The sequence below is a fragment of the Nothoprocta perdicaria genome, unplaced genomic scaffold (genome assembly GCF_003342845.1).
Source record: "Nothoprocta perdicaria isolate Ctin4 unplaced genomic scaffold, notPer1 scaffold_112, whole genome shotgun sequence".
NCBI classification, from domain to species: Eukaryota; Metazoa; Chordata; class Aves; order Tinamiformes; family Tinamidae; genus Nothoprocta; species Nothoprocta perdicaria.
The window spans coordinates 1341208-1360392 of NW_020454228.1; the positions used below are offsets into that span (position 1 = coordinate 1341208).

Consider the following 19185-nt stretch of genomic DNA (forward strand, 5'->3'; position numbering starts at 1 on the left):
ACTGACCAGGCGGGCAGGAAGAGTGGCACCACACACGAGCTGGTGACACGCATACAGAACTCAAACCAGTTGACCACAAAGGCTTAACATCACAGTCACCACAGAGGCTGCGAGGAACCTCATGCGGCCTGCAGACACCTTCCCTCTGCTGGGAGCTGCGTCACGCGGCGCAGGCGGCTCAGGACACTGTCCCGTGGCGCTTGGGGCATCTCCCGCACCGGGCACCAGCCCCTCCTGGAAACCTGCTCCGCCGCTCGACCGCCCTCGCACCAGAAAGAAACCAGCAAACACAGAGAAATCTGGTGTTGCAAAGGGATTTCTTTCATTTCGCTCGGTGCCCAATTCCCTCCTGCCCGTTCACTTGATACCACCTGGAAGAGGCTCCAACGGCCATCAAGGATTTAGACACTCGGAGCGGTTCCTCCGGGAGCCTTCCCTTTCTCTGCAGGCGGAACAGCCCCAGCTCCCTGAGCCTCTGCTGCTAGGGCAGATGCTCCAAACCCAGATCATCTCCACGGCAGGCGCTCCAGGATGCCTGGGGCTGTGCCGAACTGGGGAGCCCCCGCACTCCAGGCACTGCCGAGAGCTGCTTCTACCTCTTGTTCACAGGTTCAGTTCTCTTAGGACCTCCCTCTTCCCCCTTACAGGCTTCTTGTTGCCTCTGTGCTTTTCCTACTCGTGGACGTGAACCACTCTTGAGCTTCAAGGAGATGATCCCCCAGGAAGCGAGCAGGGATTGGGCAAGCTTCAACCATAGATTCTTTAAATGCGCTTTCTTGGCACCATATACAAATGAGTTTTTGATGTCTTAGAAGAGATCCAGTACCGATACCTATTGCTATCGGTGCAGTTTTCCTGAAGATGACTGCAAAATTGAAATAATTCGCAACAGCTCCATTCCCTTATTTTCCTGAGGAGTGAACAAGAGGTGGGACAGGGTTGGTGATTTGACTCTATCACTACTTGGGTGGACATGGAATCATCGTTCTGAAGCTTACAGCATCTATCCTGCTACTACTAATTCACTTGCAGACAGCTGCATGAGTGCAACTGCTTTTGTTTTACTGAAAGTTTAATTAAACAAACACTCCCCCTTCACAAGCTTTTCTCTTTGTATAAATATTTCTATTTATTAAAAACCATATAAATATTTTTGAAAGCTGTCTCCTCTCAAATTATTTAATTGCTGTAACACAAGCTGATGGGAGATGTACAAATCACCAAAAATGAAGCACCCAATCAAGATGTTTATAAACTTTCAACAGGAAGCCAAGAGCACAGTTTGGAAGGAGGAATAAGAGCACACCTCACAAATGTGCAGATTATGGCAAACTAATGAGAACGTGTTGCGGAGATCACTCAAGTTCTCACTCATCACATTACTGATGCTTGTAGAGCACATAACAGCCTGAAAGTGCTTCATAATTTACAGGTCCACGGAGCAGCAGCTTTTAGATCAAGCTCATTTTTAAAAGTATGCTCAAGGATTTTCACGTTGCTTTCTCAAACTATGCTTTGAAAAATTAGTGCAGCCGCTCAAACTTCACCTCATTTGTTTCTTTGGCAGTGAAGTTGGGTCTCCAGGAAGCTGCAGCGCTGCTGGGGCCGGGACAGATGGAGGCCCGTTCAGGGAGAGGCAGAGGAGAGCTCTGCGGCCCCTGACTCCTGGAGCGCTCTTGGAGCTCGCTCCTTGGGAGCTGGGCTCGGGAAGCAGCCCCAGTCGGGCAGCGATTCAGGAGGGGAGCAGACGCTCTCGGACAGGGAGCTCCGACTGACTGCATTTGTGAAGTGAAAAGGCCCCAATCTACCAAGGTAAACAGCCTGCTGTGCTAACTGCCACAGCTTGCTACCCCTTCAGCCAGGAGGAAAATAAAATGACAAAATTGGGACAGACAGGTCTGGCTTGTCTTTTGGCATCTTTTTCTTTAAGATACTTATTTTCTTTAAGATTTCTTTAAGGTTTTCTTTAAGATACCCCATGATGCCTGGAAGTCAAACCTTTCTCAGCTCTCAAACATGAGCTATTAAGTTTTTCTTTGTCAGGGCTGAGAATCAGGAGTTTGAACAAAGCTTTTCAGCTCTATTTAAGATAAGATTAAATGAAAAAATAAAAAAAAAAGTTGATAAAAAAATGACTCCAGATACTTTAAAGCTGCAATTACTCCCACCTTTCATTCTCTGAACTAGTCTTATGTGTGCACCTGGAATGATTTTGTTGGCAATTACAGAAATTTTCTGTTGATTATTATTTTCCTTGCAACAATTTCAATTGCAAGTACAACCTCATCTCTCAAAACCGACCTAGTCAGAACGAGCACTTTTTGAAATGCCCCCAGCACGTGAAGACAGAAGCGTCCGAGTTCACGCCATTCGCACCGCCTCGACTGTGCCCTTCCAGGCAAGAAAGGAATCAAGAAAAGAACCTGAGTTTTGCTACCGTGCACGCCAAAGTACGTCCTTCAGCTCATTCCTAGTGACATGTGAGGCACGTAGGCACAAAGGGAATGCTAGGGCAGTCTCTGGCACTCCCCCTGCCCAGGAACAGCAACCACAGGGTGACCAAAGGCTGGTGGCAGCCGCAGCGCGTGTGGCCTCCGCCTGCCACGTGCGGCCACACAGGGCAGCGCAAGATTAAGGGCTTCTCTGCTGCAAGTCTTCTGCCTTTCCCATTGCTACTCACTCAGCTCCAGTGAACGATAAAACAGACAGGTTGCCTTGGCTCCCTCTGAAAAACAAAACTGAAAGTAGACAAGCTACCTGCAGGGTTCCTCCACCAAAGCCTTAAATTAAGGCTTTGCAGCTCCTCAGGTGAGAGTGCGGCCGACCTTTTCTCTTTTGCATAAACACAGCTTTCTCACAAGCAGCGAACATGAACTCGGTAGCACAAATGGGAGTGACACAGCAATGCACTCAAGCTGCACTCTGCTAAGCCTCAACAGAGAGGTCTCAGTGCCTGCAGAAGGCAGTTTGCCACAGTCTACAGAAACTTCATCAGTGATCAAAAAATATTATTCAAGAAATTGGACTATGATTTATTTATTGATTGATTTGGTACATGGTATTTTTTCCATAAAGCAATTATGCAGATCCATTTGTGCAGGAAACACTTAATAGTTTATCAATATTTTCACTATGATACATTTTATAACTGGTTTACAATCTGGCCTTCAAAATCCATCTGCCTCTCAACTTGCTTGACGATGTCTTACTTCCAAGGTGCTATCTGGAAAGGGAGCACTAGGGAATAGGTTGGTGCATATTCTACATGGTGCTTTATAGGCATTCTTTTTTTTTCGTTAATATGATTTAAATGAGTATTTTTGCTATACAGCTCTTAGTAACAGCTAAGAATCCAGTACTATGGAAAAAAGTAGCTTTTAGGAGGCAAGTCATAGAATCATGAATCATTATGGTTGGAAAAGACCTTCAAGATCAAGTGCAACTGCAAACCCTTCATCACCTGTCTGCTGAACCATGTCCCTAAGTGCCTCATCTACACATTTCTGGAACACTGCCAGGGACGGGGACCCCGCCGCTTCCCTAGGCAGCCTGCCCCAGTGCCCCACCACTCTTCCCACGTAGAAATTTTTCCTAATGTCCAACCTGAACCTCCCATGGCACCACTTGGGGCCATTTCCTCTTGTCCTAGCAGTAGTTACTCTGGAGAAGAGACTGATTCCCACCTCACTACAACCTCCCTTCAGGTAATTGTAGAGAGTGATAAAGTCACCCCTGAGCCTCCTCTTCCCTAGGCTAAATATCCCCAGCTTCCTCAGCCGCTCCTCATAAGGTCTGTGCTCCAGCCCCTTCACCAACTTCATTACCCTTCTTTCAGTGCCCAGCACCTCCATGTCTTTCTTGCAGTGAGAGGCCCAAAAAACACAAAACATGTTGTCTTACACCTGGAACTCAGGGGAAAATTCCCTTCCATTAGATATTCCTGGGCTGACAACCTAGGACAGTAAGACCAGCTGATGGCTTGAAAACCAAATGTGACCCATAACACAGTGGTTCTCTGGACTCTAGGAACATGGGGCAAGTGTGGGTTGCTACAGCTCAAATGTTTTTGATTGATTTACAAAAGTCTTGGATTTACTGGAGCAGCACTGCACACATGGGGCTGCCCTAACATAATCATTGACTGCCTGGCTGGGACGTCCGCGTCATTTCTGTCCAGAACCATCGGAGCTCCTGCAGACACCAGTGCTACAGCTTTTCTATGATGAGAATAAGTAATAACTGAATGTTAGTTATTAGTTACGTGGGAAGGAAATCACTAAGTTATTACAAAGAAACAGAAATTTTCGAAGGGCCTCTCCTGCCAAGCAAAATAATCTGTAGTCTGTGAAGACTCAACTCTTGTTATAACTTTGTATGTTACAGTTCAACATGAAGCAGCCACTGAATGGTCCCTCTCAGGTGCCACCAAAACATAAAAATCTTCTGCCAGCTGTTAGTTCTAAACACACACGCATAAATGTTAATATACCATTAAGTTCACAGCTTCAATGTAAATAACTGGCATTTTTAAGAGAGCTTGAACTCTTTAACTTTTCTTGAACTCTTAACTCTGAAGCACAGATATGGCAGAAAAAAACCAACTTGGTTGACTCAAAGTGATTGCTCAAAAGCCACAAAATTTTCTTGAAAAACCAATTCCAGATTTCCCCACTACTACCTTCCAAACACAATACTGACTATCAGGAACAGTACTCCCTGCTGAAACTATTTACAAAAATCCAGCTTCATGAAAAGATGGAGGCTTGGGAAAAAGACTGTAAGATCAGAAGGAAAAAGCTGCATTACTCTCCCGAATCTGTAAGAGATTAAATCGATGCTAAGGGGTAAACGGCAACTCCTCTGCTAAGGCAACATTTTTCAGTTTACATACCTTCATATTTCCATTTTGAAAACACAGTAGGGGGGAGTAAAAGTCACAGTCCTAGAATAACATCCTCACTCTCATCCCCCGGTTGTAAGAAGGGGGGGAACCACAGATGGCCCCACAAAGGCCCTTCTGCATGCGCAGCTCCCGCGTCCTGGGCGGCGGTGGCAGCCCCAGGACCTGCCTGGCTTCCCAGCCAAAACCTGTCTCAGCCGCCCATTCCTCGCGCCCGGCACAAACGCTGCTGCTGCTGGTGCTCAAGTGCCTGCTGCGCCTTCCCAGCTTTCAGGGGTACCAGAAATGCTGGATGGTCAGGCACACAAGGCAGTTGTTAAAGTGCTATATATTTTATCCAGAGGAACAGAAGTTTTATGGAAGGAATCCCTGGAAAGTGGTCTGCAAAGACAACTGTCTCTGCTTGCAACACTGGCAAAAGGATTCAGGAAAAGTTGAAATGGAAACAATGTTCCTGGAGAACTATATTTGTGTGTGTTTTTTTTTCTTTAATATAACTTATGAGGAAAGCATATGGTCATTTCAATCACAGGCTGAAATTTAATGATACCAATAAACCTCTAACAACCCTACACACACACACTTCTTTCGCAGGAATCACAAACTCTGCGGTCAGGATTCTTTCTTTGTGGCCACTTCAAGGGAAGCACCTGTCCCACGGCTCCCCCCCAGACACAAACAGCTCTTACCCAGCTCAGCACCTGCACAACCCTTAGGCTCAATTTTGCCAGTGGAACCACAGCAGCCACTACTAAAGTGCCTGGGAGAGCTGGGGGGTGTCCGAGAGGAAGGTCCGCTGAGGCACCCACACCTGAACGCCGGCACAGAGGCGCACCCAAGCAGGCGCTCGCGCAGGGCCCCGGAAAGGGAGCGGATGAGACGGGTGTTCTTGACCGCCACTGCCTCCTGCTGCCCGCGTTCCGGGGCTGTTCAAGTGTTTGAAACCAGGTTCACACTTGTCGGCTGCTGCAGAAGACCTCAAGCTATTTAACTTGGGTGGAAAACGGGAACATTCTTGCTCAGGACCGTGACTCTTCTCTGGGCAGCAGCAGGGCTGAAGCTCTCCAGCCCGCACGGAGCCCAGCCGCACTCCAGGGAGGCAGGAGAGCTGGTCTCCTGCTCTTCGCAAGCAGGGCTGGGGAGCTTGTGTCCTGCTTTGGACAAGCCCGCCACCAGGTTACTCCAGTAGCACTGACCAGCAGGGCAGGGAATACTTTATTTTACGGGGCTACGGCACCAGTATGAGTGAGTTCATCATAAGAGTCTGGTAGCTCCCAAGTTACCCAACTGTAAATGCAAGGAGCCAGTATACATCTTTCTGCACGTATGTAGGGAGCTTCCTTCACAGAAAGCTGCATCTATTTCCGAATAGCCACACACCAAACAGTTTCAGACAGATATTTCCAATAAACGTAGTTTGTTACTTTGGGGGTTTCTGGATGGACACATTAGTTGCCTCCCACTAAATTCCCACTAAATTCAAAGTTGCCTCCCACTAAATTCAAAGTCACACTTCTATCTCTGATAGAAGCTTTCAAAATCATCTGCCAAACCACATCCTATGACCCTCACAAGCAGCTAAGCGGCAAGCAAGCAGCTAAGCAAAGGCAGAGAAGACAACCACAGGAGCTTTGAGTTAGAGCAGGGGATCTGTGTTCCCACAGCTCCCTTGCCGTCCACTTTGGGTGCCACAACACGCATTTTATTTAACCTCCCCTCCCCTTTGGCAGCTCACAGATGGCACGGGGATTCTCCGGTGGTCACGCCAATTGTCCTCTGGGAAGCACTCACAGTCCACGAGTTAATTTTTCCTTTCCTGTGAGGCAAACAGGTCCTTCCATCCTGGACCAACTGCCACTGAACGACAGCTTTTTTTTTTTTTTTTTTTAAATTTATCAATGCACCAGCAGATGCTCCCAGTATACAGCCCTCAAAAACGAGCCTCCTTCACGGCTCACACTGCAGTCAAGCTCTACACGCACTGCAATAACGTGCAACTGTGTTACACGCAGTAAAACTGCCTTGGGAGTTGGTTGACTTCTTCTAACATCGTTTTCCCGCTCAACTATCAACGCACACAAGAACCCCTCCAGATGAAACGGAAGGCCGACCGGAGCCAGAGAGAAACACTCAATGTCATTTCAACGTAAGTTCCTGGCTCCTCCGAGAACTAAGCCATTTTTATCATTGAAAATAACTTAGAAGATGTGCTGAAAAGTGCAAAGTACAAAAATACATATCCATTGCTGGGATCAATATATAAGAAGGAGAAGAGGATTCTAACTTCAGTTATTCACACAAAGACAAATAACTCGGACTTGACTGAAACTATATACTCATTAAAACTTGGTGGTAATACTACTTTCATTGTCTAAACCACATTCTCAAATAGCTAAGCAGTTAGAAAGGATGTTAGCTCCCTCAGAACAAAGAGGAGGAAGATCACAGTACTCACAGCTAAATATAAAGATAAATATTACCATAAATACATAAAGGTAAAATCTTGACAGCTCCTATAGAAGAACCTATCAGCATAAAAATGAAGCACGATAGAAAAGTCACTGTCATGAGAAGTGGCTGCTGTTTAAGATCACTCGTAAGCACCAGTCTAGAACAACTGCCTCTTGGTTCAGGTTCTGTGATAATATTTGTGGAGGATGATGGACTAGAGGTGAGTCAGAAGAGTAGTTCAAAGAGAACTTAACAGAAGGCCAGATTAAAAAAAAAAAAAAGCTCTTTCAATGACACAATGTAACATCATTTACCTCCCAGGAGTACTTAAGAGGAGTTCGTACTCAAACATTTCCTCACCGGACAGCTCTTTCGCAGAAGGCGAGCATGGGGAGGATAGGTCGTGTTCCTCTGCACAGTCACATCTTCTAAAGGTACTGGTTACCTCAAGAAATGAGCCCAAGATGCCCCACAGGGCACCTCGTGGTCTGCCTGCTGTCAGGAGTGGCAATTGCTGCAGGAAGAGGCTGATGGCAGCAGTAGATTGATGCAACCAAAATTGCTGGCATGTGTTACAGCCCTCCGCCATGTAATGTCAGCTATACACAAATCACGGGCTCTTAAAATAACCAATACACATTTCCCTCAGTTTCACAAAGCTGCATTATCTTTAAGACAGCAGCTGCAGACTATTTACCCTAGTAACAGCTCGCGTGTGTGATCAGACTTGTCAAACATTAAGACTACAACCCAATGTCAGGCTTCAACCGATGCATTCGAAGCGGTCACAAAGCGATGCGCTGTGCAACAGTCAGGGCCCCAACTTGCCGTATAACAAGAATAATCAGCAGCTTCTCTTTTTTTCTTTTTCTTGTGCCTGTCTTTTATGTAAATCCAAGCATTTTGATCTGCAGAACTGAGCATTCCGGGAAAAGGTCAGGCGCAGTATGGAAGTTCTCAGCAGTTTAATTATTTATAAGCCAAGGAAAAAAGCCACGCTTGCTCTGGTGCTTCCCCACACAACGTACTGGCAGGCCTTACAGGGGCTGCAAGAGCTCAGGGTGGGCTGGGGCTCAGGGGGCTTGAACAGCAGAGCTAAGGTCATGGATAATTTGCATCTCACCACGGGGGTTCGATTCAAGATTGACACATTGCATTAAACCATCTCCACTAAGCTTCAATATGCACTGAGATAACAGAAAAAATATAGAGGGAGACATGAGATTAAAGCGACATAACTTTCATTATGTGCACACTAATCAAAAGAAGGGCAGAAGCATTTGGAGGAAGGGCATACACACTCAAAAATGCCCCAAAAAATACTGCCAACCAGTACATTTTTTTTTATTGATTGATACTGAAATCTCATGAGGTTCCTGCTCCTAATTCTCACCATCTTCTCTTTTTCTACCAGGTTCTCCTATTCTCTTTCACGCTCTGGAAGAGCAGCAGTGCCCAGAGTAAAGCTGCTTGAGAACCAGTAACTACTGCACGAAAGGACTTGCAGGTCCCAGATGAGGTTTGGGGAAACAAACCTGCCTGATCAGGTAATGTGCTGACTCCAGGCGTTCAAACCTTCCAAGGCATTTCAAACTTTGAATTCAGAAGGTTATTCTGAAGAACAGTGTTTTAGCTGGTTTCATTAGTGCCTGTTTTCTCTCTGTTCAAACCAATTTCTGCAAAGTATATTTTTCTGGAGGTCACAGTAAGTGAAATTCACAGCAAACCGGTACACTTTTTTTTTTTTCTCCCTATTTGTACAAAGATGTTCTCACATCACAGCCATGAGCTTCCCCATCTTGTTTTCTATGTTTTCAGGTGCATCAGATCTGTTGGAGGCGGCACTTCCATTTACAATTTTATTTTCTTCTTTCTCTCAAGAAAAAATTCTCTGGATTTTGAAAAAAGGCAACGGCGGCAGGTCTGACGCTGCAAGTAAAAGACACAGCTTCCCAGAGATCTTTTGGAAGACATTTCTGGTAACAAATTAAAGACTTCAAGGAATTAGACACCCTCACTTCCAAGATGGTTTTTAAAACTTGAGGAGCACTGACAAGCTCATGTTTGGACTAAGTTCCCAAAGCGAGGCATGAGTTTTTCCCAGCCAGACCACCTTGAACGCGGGAGCGCCTGCCAGCCAAGCGGTGCGTGCGGCAGCTCCTCAGGGGCTCTCCCCACGGGCGGGCAGGCGGGCGCAGCTCGGTGCGGCAGCCCTGCCCCGAGGCGGGACGGGAGCCCCACGCGCCAGCCGGGCCGACCGCGAGGCGCCGCCGCACCGGGCGCCCAGCCGCGGCACGAGCGCCCGCCGGCAGCCGCGCGCAAGAGCCCGTCGCTGCCCCAGGACACCGGGAAGGAGGGAACAAGCGGCGGGCTGGAGCTCTGCGCAGCCCGAGGACACAGGAACAGGGGCAACGGAGCCTACTGTGCTCTGAACAATTGTCTGCCCGGGGTCCCTGCCCTCCTGCCATCCGCAGCGAGCCGCAGCAGGGCAGCCGGTAAGCTAGGCCCCTCCACCCGAGACGGGGTGACAGGAGCTGCCTCAGCTCCCAGAAGAGAGCACTTTGGCTACAGCTACGTGCCCAGGAGGACACAGGAGGCAGAGCTCACACACAGTGTTAGCCAACTGCCTTCACTGTGTCCTCCAGTGTTAAGCAGAAAGCTGCACTTCTCCTCACCTAAGTCCTGAGCTCTACCCATGTGAAAAATCTCTGACAACCTCTTTTAGTTTCCAGTGATCCAAGCTACAGCAATCAGAAGCAAAAACCCATGCTACATTTCAGGAGGACTTAGAGAGGAAAAGGTGATTTCTTGCACTCAGGATTTCTGTGCCAAGCAAGGTTGAAATGACATCAAGTCCTTCCTTTTGGTTCTCAGGAGAGAGTCACTGCCAGACTCAAACAAGCGGGAACTGAATTTCCACTTAAGATAGCAACATCCTGCATTTCAGTTCCCCAAGTTCAAAAACATCCGCCCTTCAGCAGCCAGCTTGACCAGCCTCCACAGCCTGTTCTCCTCTGTGCGCCGCAGAAGCACCGCGAGTCTATCGGCTCACTTAGTGCCACCGAGCTGGGCAACACATGGAGGTGGCTGGCGAAGCCCTGGTGTGGGGGGAGGCTCCTCAACCTTCACCTTCAGAGGCACCAGCTCACACCTGAAAAACTCAGAGCACTAAAGCAGTGGTCCCTCAGAGAGGGACAGTCCCCCTTTTTGCTCACAACTTGTTCACGAGTTGTCTCCCTAGTTGTGAAGACAAATTAGCAGAGGCCACCCCTCCACTTGCTGGCTCAGCCTCTCTGCAGCATTCTGTAAATATCTGCAGTTCAATAAGGAGAGTTTTAAGCATGCTGTGTAGGTGAAGTATATAGGAGCACTTCCCAAAAGCAGACCAGCAGGGTACTTCAAAGATAAAAGAGAACCAAAGATGAATCTGAAGGAAGAACAAATGAAGAGATGAGGGAGATATCTGAAAGAAAAAAAAAAAAAGGAGAATGTGTGAAGATATTTTTCCCTGATAAATACCTGGGAAACAGAGATGATTTTGTTTAGAAATAAAAACAACCTACAAGCAGAAGAAGTATAGGCAGATATACTTGTGTAAATGATATGAAGAAGAAAAAACTCCTGAGTGACAGAAAGGGGTAAAGGAACAGGAAAGGCACAGGAACCAAGAAGACGATTTCTTCACACTTGCATAGAAAATGATAAAATACACTGCAGAAGAACAAACAAACAAAGATCTTCTACCACCACAGAACTGCGCAGACAACTGTGAACAAGCAAACAGCAGTTTATCGTTCACTAGATGGCATCTTTGCAAGCCATTTGTCTCAATTTGCCATGAGCCAAAGTCAGATAATTGAGATGTCAGCTAACGAAGAGCACTATTTATGGTGCCACTCAGGCAAAATCTGCAGTCTTTAAAGTAAGTGGCACGCTCAGTGCAAACCAAAGGCGGGAATTCTGAAATGCACTATGATGTGACAGAATGAAAAGCACTCGAGTTGATCTCAGGGACCAGAGTAAAAATGACAAGAGGATTTCAACTCCATTTTTAAATACAGTTAAATACCTTAGCTGCAGACACAAGAGAATTAATAGTTTTTCAGAAAGCAACTGCACATTTCGTAAGACATCATTCCTCAGAGAAGGGGAGGAAAGGCAACAAACAGCAGTGGTCCATGAAAATGAGCATCAAAGTAAACGTAACCAAAGGAGGTAGCCACGGTGCGGTCAGATTTCCCTGCTTCCCAGCTTTCCCTTCCTTTCCAGCTGGAAGGCTTCTCTTGCAACTGAAAGGGCTGCCCTTGCTTGCACAGATAGACTGGCTGCTTAAAGGTACCTTGTCCTCATCAAGCAGGGATGTCCAGCTCAGGGCTTCAACAGCACTGACTTCAGCCAGGAGGCAGATGAGGAAATGGAAGGTTTCTTCCAGCTGCAGTAAGATCGTCCATCAATAAAATGGCAATTAGTGAAACTGCCTGTGCTTTATTCAGAACTGCCTCCCTGTACAATACACATCACCCCTATGAAACTGCAGCAGCTTCCTACAAGGGACTAAACTTGATTCAACAAGATCAACAAGGCTCCCAGGATGGCCTAAAGAAAACATCTGAACAACTGGTCAAACGTGTAAGCTAAGCAACTAATATCTGACACAGACCCAGCAACAGTTTTACTGCATATTGCTGGAATAACTCATTGTGCTGTTAAATTTACTATATAAAAAAAACACAAAGAATACATTTCCAAGTGATTATATATGAAACCAAAACAAAAAATAATCAGATTGATATTAATGATTAAACTAGCTCAATGATGAACTCAGTGCAACAAATCACTTGCCATCTTAGAATGTCATCACCTCTTTCGTCAAGCAAAAATGTAATAAAACTACAGGAATGTATGAGAACCACGTCTACAGCTTGGAGAGGCAAGTATTTTGAAACTGAAGCCAAGTGCTGTGAAATCTTCAACATCTCTAGACTTCAAGACTGCATAAAGGTTCACCTTTTCTGCACTACCAGCCATCTAGTATTAGAATGGATGAAAAAGCAGAAGTTTGTAAACTCTGGCCAAGTTGTCAGCAGTGCTACAGTGCTGCCAACAGCTGTTGGCAGCTCATTTTTGAGCTAAGCCCTAAGCAAAAATGAAAACTGAAAATAGAAAGTGTGGTGCATCATATAAAAAAAAAATGCTTAATAACACAAGGGTTTGTAAATACAATTGGAGACATCTTTAGTATTCTTCTGCAACCGCAGTCCAAGAAAAATTAGATTACGCTGCAGCTTAGCAAGTAGCCAGTTCTACAGTTGTCACAAGCATGGCAAGTTTTCCCTGTTGCAGAAAGCTGTCACAAGGAAACAAGCAAACAGGACCCCTTGGCCAACTTCCCAGCGTGTCATCGATGTCTGCAGCCAGGGATGAGGATGACGCAGTAACCTCAGCTAGATGATGTCCTTGATTTAAATCTGAGATGAATTTGCAATTAATGGCTTTCAATTTGGCTCAGAAATGATGAGCTCTGTCAATGCACATGAATACTTCAATGTTTCTGCTACCTTTAACTGCAGCATTTGTTAGTCCATGTGAAAAGACAGTGCTCCGTACAAAGAGGTTCAGGGCTGTCACTGGTCATATATAGTTGGATACAGCCTAACACAGCACTAGCACCAGCAGTTGAGCAGACCAACGCAAACATCTTTGCACTCCCTCCTCTAATAAAAATCACACCCTGAGATGAGTGTTGTTAGGTGAGTGTTGTGTTTGTTTTGAGATCTGTTTATCCATAACAAGCACCATCAGGTTGCTCCGTAAATTAACAAAGCTTCCTGGAAACCACAGAGGACATGGAGCAACTTTTTTTTTTTTTTTTTTTTTTTTTTTAAATTAAGGCAAGTCAAATAAATTTCACGATGAATTATTCATGGAGCACAAACCACTTAACTTTTGTTTATGAGTAGTTGACCATTGATGACTACTAATTCAGTATTGAGAGACAAGGTTGGGCCTTGACTTGTAACATACGCAACCAATCTGTACTGATAATTTCTTAGAAGGTAGAGGGGCATTAGCTCCCTGGGGAGCCGCACGGCAATGCTGATTTTGTTCTCCACGAATAGGCTTACACTGGTCTTGGTGTGAGCTGCTTTCTGTCATCAGAAGTGCTTTTGCTGCAAAGTATGAAAGGAAGAGAAACCTTTTGATTTTCTATGATATTTCTAGCAAAGTTCAAAGGCACTGTTCAAAATGCACCCCTTGCGCTGACATTACAGACAAGGGTTAAGGATATTTTCCTCATATAGCTCTTCAGCTTCCATATTGCATTATCCTTGCTGCTACAGAGAACTATTTCAACACAGATGAAACTGCTGACCAACAGCTCACTAACTTCTTTGCTGTGAGGGGGCCAGAGCCCTGGCACAGGCTGCCCAGGGAGGCTGCGGAGTCTCCTTCTATGGAGATCTTCCAAACCCGCCTGGACGTCACCCTGTGCCCCTTGCTCCGGGTGTCCCTGCTGGAGCAGGAGGTTTAGACTAGATGGTCTCTAGAGGTCCCTTCCAACCTCAACCATTCTGTGATTCTGTGAGCACAGGATAAATCTTCATTTTATGGGGGCACAAATTCTCAGAGCTTCCCACACTGGAATGCCAACTGATATGCACAGGAACAAAGATATCTTCACCTGTCCTTCCTTGATCACCCTGGGCACTCCCCTTCCCTAAGTCAAGATTATATTCAGAAGAAAACAGAGCCAGGGCACCCCAACAGTCATTTGGCCATATAGCTTTGAAGTGGATGTGACCATTTGCTTTCTCAAGGTGTGGTTTTCACTGACAGTCCTCAATGATTAATAATAGGAAGGAAAACAAAAAATCCCTCTATTTGCTAATACAGTCCACAACTAGTGCACCGCAGTATTACATATTTTTTCACCCAAAAGCTTTTACTGTGCGTCCTTCTCTGTGTGAAGCAGATTGTCACCACTGCTTTTAACATCAGCTAAATTACAGAATTGTGATCCTCACCCCTCTCTCTCCTTCCCCTCCCCTTAATAGATGCTTTCATTATTCCTAGGCACACAGCACGCACACATGCCCTAGAGCTACTTCCCGTGCCTGCACCTAGGGAAAACACTCATCCTGTGCTCTAGCATTTTGTGTGCTGTGCTTTTACACACCGCCAAGAAAAGAACTATGGAAAAAAAGTCATCGCTGTTTTTGATGAGTTTTCTCTCCAACAGCAGCATCAGAGGAAACCAGCAGGCAGCGTCTCCGTGCCTGCTTGCCCTTCCGATGCCATCAGGGCAAACCTGCCTGCAGCTCCTCAGTGGCCTCCAGCACTTCAGAGCAGCAGGTTCAGCTGCTCATCTCACACAAGCCCTCTCGCCTTTTCCTCCTCCCAAAGCAGCCCTCTTCCCTTCCTCTCCCTTCCGGAGGGGGAAAGCCAGCACATCCCCTGCGAGGTCACTGCTCGTCTGCCCTGTGACTTCTCGTGCACCGCTATCAGCAGCACTCCCAGAAAACCCTCCAGCATTCGGAGAATAATCCTTACAAAGGAAGCAATCTGAACAACATTAAATACGAGCATAAAATTTAAGATGTGTGTTAATTCTATATACTGTGTTAGTAGCAGTTCAAATATCAAAACAAAGCTGCTTATCAGGAAAAAAAAAAGGCATTTTAATTACACATTTCCTTACAACTTGACAGAAAAAGGGAGATGCCTTTTCTAGTTCTTCAACCATGACTTTCTACATATGGATCTTTGATTAGCAGAGAACAAGAATTTAGCTGTTTTAGAAAACTGTATCAACCTAAGTATCCTCTTCTTTACCACACTTCCTGACCTAAAAATAACAGTTAATATCAAACAGTAACAACACAGGATACACCAAACAAAGAAAAGCTATTTAAAAAGGGACAAGCAGAAGAGATTCCAACATAAAAAAAAAAACCACTGTACAATTATTTCTATAATCTTTTATATATACATAATTATTTATACATTTCTTGATTTCAGACCCTCCCTTGATCTATTCAGAAGGCTGTTTTTGCAATCTCTTACAACAAGAACACTATTATCTCTGGATTTCCAAGGAAAATAAAAGTTGTGCCAGCTATTTTGTATGAGATTTCTAGTAGCTTACTTAAAAAGTTTTATCACAATTTCTGAAAACTCCAGCTGGACTCGAGCAGTGATGACATTCACAGACTGTATAAAGGTACTGCTGTACCAAGCCACTGGAAATCTGTTTCTGGGCAGCTCTAATGCAACTGCCTTATCGACAGGGAGGAACCTACCAATAGTATGAAAATAAAATGAGTAATAGCACATGTGAGAAAGAACAAACACCTCACAGGCCAGCAGAGGCTTTTACACAACACATCCTGTACAAGTCAGTTTGCAGCAGCTTCTAGTGCAAATGCTCCATGCTAATCACCTTCCTCATGGTGGAAGTTTCAGCTGGAATTGTTCAGCTGCTTCCAAAGCCAACACTCACGAATGGCACCAGCCACTGCTATTTAGAATTTTTTTCGGACCTCTCAGCAACTGCAAGTCTTCACCACTTTGGAAAGAGACCCTACAGCGTGTCAGAGCGCAGCCCAGCCCCACACACATCCATACTTACTGCCTCCCGTGGGAAATCACAGAACTCTGCGGAGCCCAGGGCCCATGCCGCGCGTGGCCGGAGGGCTGCTCGAGCTGCCCGGGCGGCAGCGGAGCGTGGGAAGCAGCCCCGGGTGCAGCGTCGGCTGCAGGGGCCCCCGGGCAGGAAACGCGCTCGCAGCTCCCGCTATCGCTGCCCGGAGAGTGGGGAAAGAGGAAGTGGCCTCTCTGAAACGAGCAGAGGGAAGTAAAGAGATGAGAAAAAGAGAGCGAGGTGAGCGCCTGCAAAGGAAGCAGGACCCACAACAGGAAGGCAGGGCATGGAGGAGAGTCTGCATAGTCACAAAGGGGAATTGGGAGAGGGGAGAACACAGGAGAAGGGGATGACCTCATACAGAACAAGCCCTCTCAAACAGCTCAGTTATTTCTCCTGCATCACCACCGGCGGTAACGCTCCTTAACTGGCTACAAACCAGCACTGGTGTTTCACAGCACAGCATTCTTCTCAGTCACCAATGTCAAGCCACCCAGCCTGCCCGTATTGACAGCCTAACTGTTTCAAAGAGCACAGGCTCTCTCCGGATCCAAAGTCCTGACTATAGTGGGGCTCACTCTGAACCGATACAAAGAAAAACAGCTCAGCTTCTCTTCCCCTATCCTAGTTGTAAAATTTTAACAGTGTCTTGAAACATACTCAGGAAAGCAATTACACACGCACACACACACACAAAATAAAACAAGACGACATTAAAGATACCAAGTGACTCATTGACATGCGTGGTGCTTCTCTGTAACTTAACAGTTAGACAGGCACTATGATACTTAGCCCCCTAGCCGTGTTACTACAGAGGACCCCCACCTCATTTAATGCATGCAACTGACTGTGCTCTGAAGGCAGGCAAGCAGTGCCTAGCAGAAGAGAGGACCTTCCTTCACTTGCTGCAGAAATGGGAAGAGACACAAGAAGCCGCCCCACACCAGCAGTGTCATGACAATGGCCCTTAAACACAGCTTTCTAGGATCACCTTTGATCCTTGCCCTTTCTAAATGCAACAAGAGGTGCTTCTCAAGCCCGGTTTGCCATATATAGGTTCCACATATTCTCCCCACTCTGATTTCCGGACCCTGACTGCAGGACAGCAGCGTGGTGTGTGAATCCCTTGCAGATGGGGCAGAGGGCTTCTCCAGCCACCACAACTCTACAACAACAATTCTACAAAAAATACAGCCACAAAACACTACTTCTGGTCTCAGAAATCCTAAGCAGAGACCCAATATTTCCCACCACACTGAAAATCACCTTTAAGGTCTTACCCCTTGCCTTACCCCTGTTTCAGGTTTAGGGAAATAACACTGTTATTTCACTAAACTCTCCGGAAAAGGCTATCATGAACAAATAAAATACCCCAACCAGAATGTTACAGAATGTTATAAAACTGTATTTCTTGTAAGGTTTGGGATTGGCACCTTAAAAAAAGGCCTTGGGCCTACACACCAAACCTGCCTCTATGTGTATGTAAAGAAAGAAGTGGATATAGTATATGCTACATAATCACTGTCACACATATACAGCATATACATATGTACACATATACAGATACAGGCTCAGAATTTATGCAATTTAAAAATAAAAGACTAGGGCTCTTAACAGTGCATTACAAATACAGAAAGAATTCACCTATAATTTTCTGCATCTGAAACATTTCCAAACATGCTGACAATGTCAAAAATGTTCTTAACAAAAGCCTGTTTCCTTCTAGTATCTCCTAGAAATATTTAACTTTCGGGGAAGTTACTCATACCTTTGCTTCTTCACATCCGTTTTCCATTTGCTTTTAAGCTACAAGAATCACTTAACCTTTACAGACAATAACAGCACCGAAAACACACCTGCCTTCCCACTGCCGCTGTGCAAAGGAAGGTCAGATGGAATTACAGCGAGTTAGGAAAGTCGTTGGTGTGAGGAGGAGCTTTAGAGAAGCAGCCAGATGGGTCTGCTGAGGGCCAGCTGTGGGAAGGGGCAGGTGCTCCCTCTCCGTGAGCTGCCGCAGGGAAGTGCCTTGTACCTCTTTCCTCAGCCTTTGCACAGCAAAGCCTCTCCCCAGAAAGGGCAGGACTGGGGCTCCAGGTCAGGCCAAAAGCCTTAGGGCGGCACAACAAATATATGACAGACCAAAAAATAAATAAAATAAATAAAAATGTCGGGAGAGAGGGCAAGGAGGCCGAGATGACCAGAGGGGCAGCACGCTTTCTTGCAAGCTTTGACCGGGGGCGGCTGTTCCGCTGCCAGGGCTCACGCCGCCGCGCGGCAGCCGGGACAGCAAACGCACCGAAACGCCGCCCGGAGCCACGCGGGGCGTTTAGGCGTCTCGGCGACACTGCTCCCAGGCCCCCCGACCCACGGCGACACGGGCGAGGGCGGGCGGGGGTCTCGGGACGGCTCCTTTTGTTCCCGCCGCTCTCCCGTTTTCCGCCGGGCAGCAGCACGGGGGGCCCCGCCGCGGCTCCTCGGCGCGATTCCCGCCGCCCGCGGGAGCCCCCTCACGGGCGGCTGCCCGGCGCAACGGCTCCAACGGCCGCAACGGCTCCAACGGCCGCCCCCTGGCGGCGGGGCGGGGCGCGGCCGCTCTGCCCTCCCGCCGCGGCGCGGGCTCCCCGGCTCCCTCCCGGGGCGCCCGGCCCGGCCGCGCCTCGGCGCCGCTCGCCCCGCGGCGGCCGTTACCGCCGGGCGGGCGGCAGCGGGAAGGCAGGAGGCGGCGGCGGGGTCCCCGCGGCGGCCGTTACCGCCGGGCGGGCGGCAGCGGGAAGGCAGGAGGCGGCGGCGGGTCCCCGCGCGGCGCCGCTCGCCGCTCGCACTCACCCATTGACGTGGAGCGGGGCTGCGCCCGGCGGCGGAACCGCGCGCAAACTTCGCGGCGGGGGACGGAGGCGCGCGGCGCCGCGGCCGCCGGTGGGCACCGTCCCCCTCCTTGCCGCCGCCGCCGCCTCTCAGCACCCGCGGCAGCGCGGCTGCATGGCGCTTCCTGCGGGGAACGCTCCGGCTTCCCGCGGCGGGCGCGTGGGATTAAAAGAGAGGAAAAAGAAAAAAAAAAGAAAAAGGAAGGAGCGGGGCGGGCTAGGCGCTGCCGCCTGGGTGCCGCTGCGCTGCGCTGTGCGCGGCGACGGTGCGAGCGGCGCCCGCTCTCTCTCCCCGCCCCGGGCGGCGGCGGCTGCTGCTGCTGCCGCCG

The 19185-nt window shown here is 47.7% G+C and overlaps 1 protein-coding gene across 2 annotated transcripts in view; it reads right to left on the bottom strand.

Annotated features, from left to right (window-relative positions):
- SH3KBP1 (SH3 domain containing kinase binding protein 1) overlaps nt 1-18840 on the bottom strand; it is a 197453-nt gene extending 178613 nt beyond the window's left edge. For both annotated transcript variants that reach the window (XM_026052165.1, XM_026052158.1), the window contains exon 1: nt 18819-18840. In XM_026052165.1, coding sequence (XP_025907950.1) covers nt 18819-18822 — 4 coding nt within the window. In that variant the 5' untranslated portion in view covers nt 18823-18840. The remainder of the gene's footprint in view (nt 1-18818) is intronic.
- Nucleotides 18841-19185: the final 345 nt, after the last annotated feature.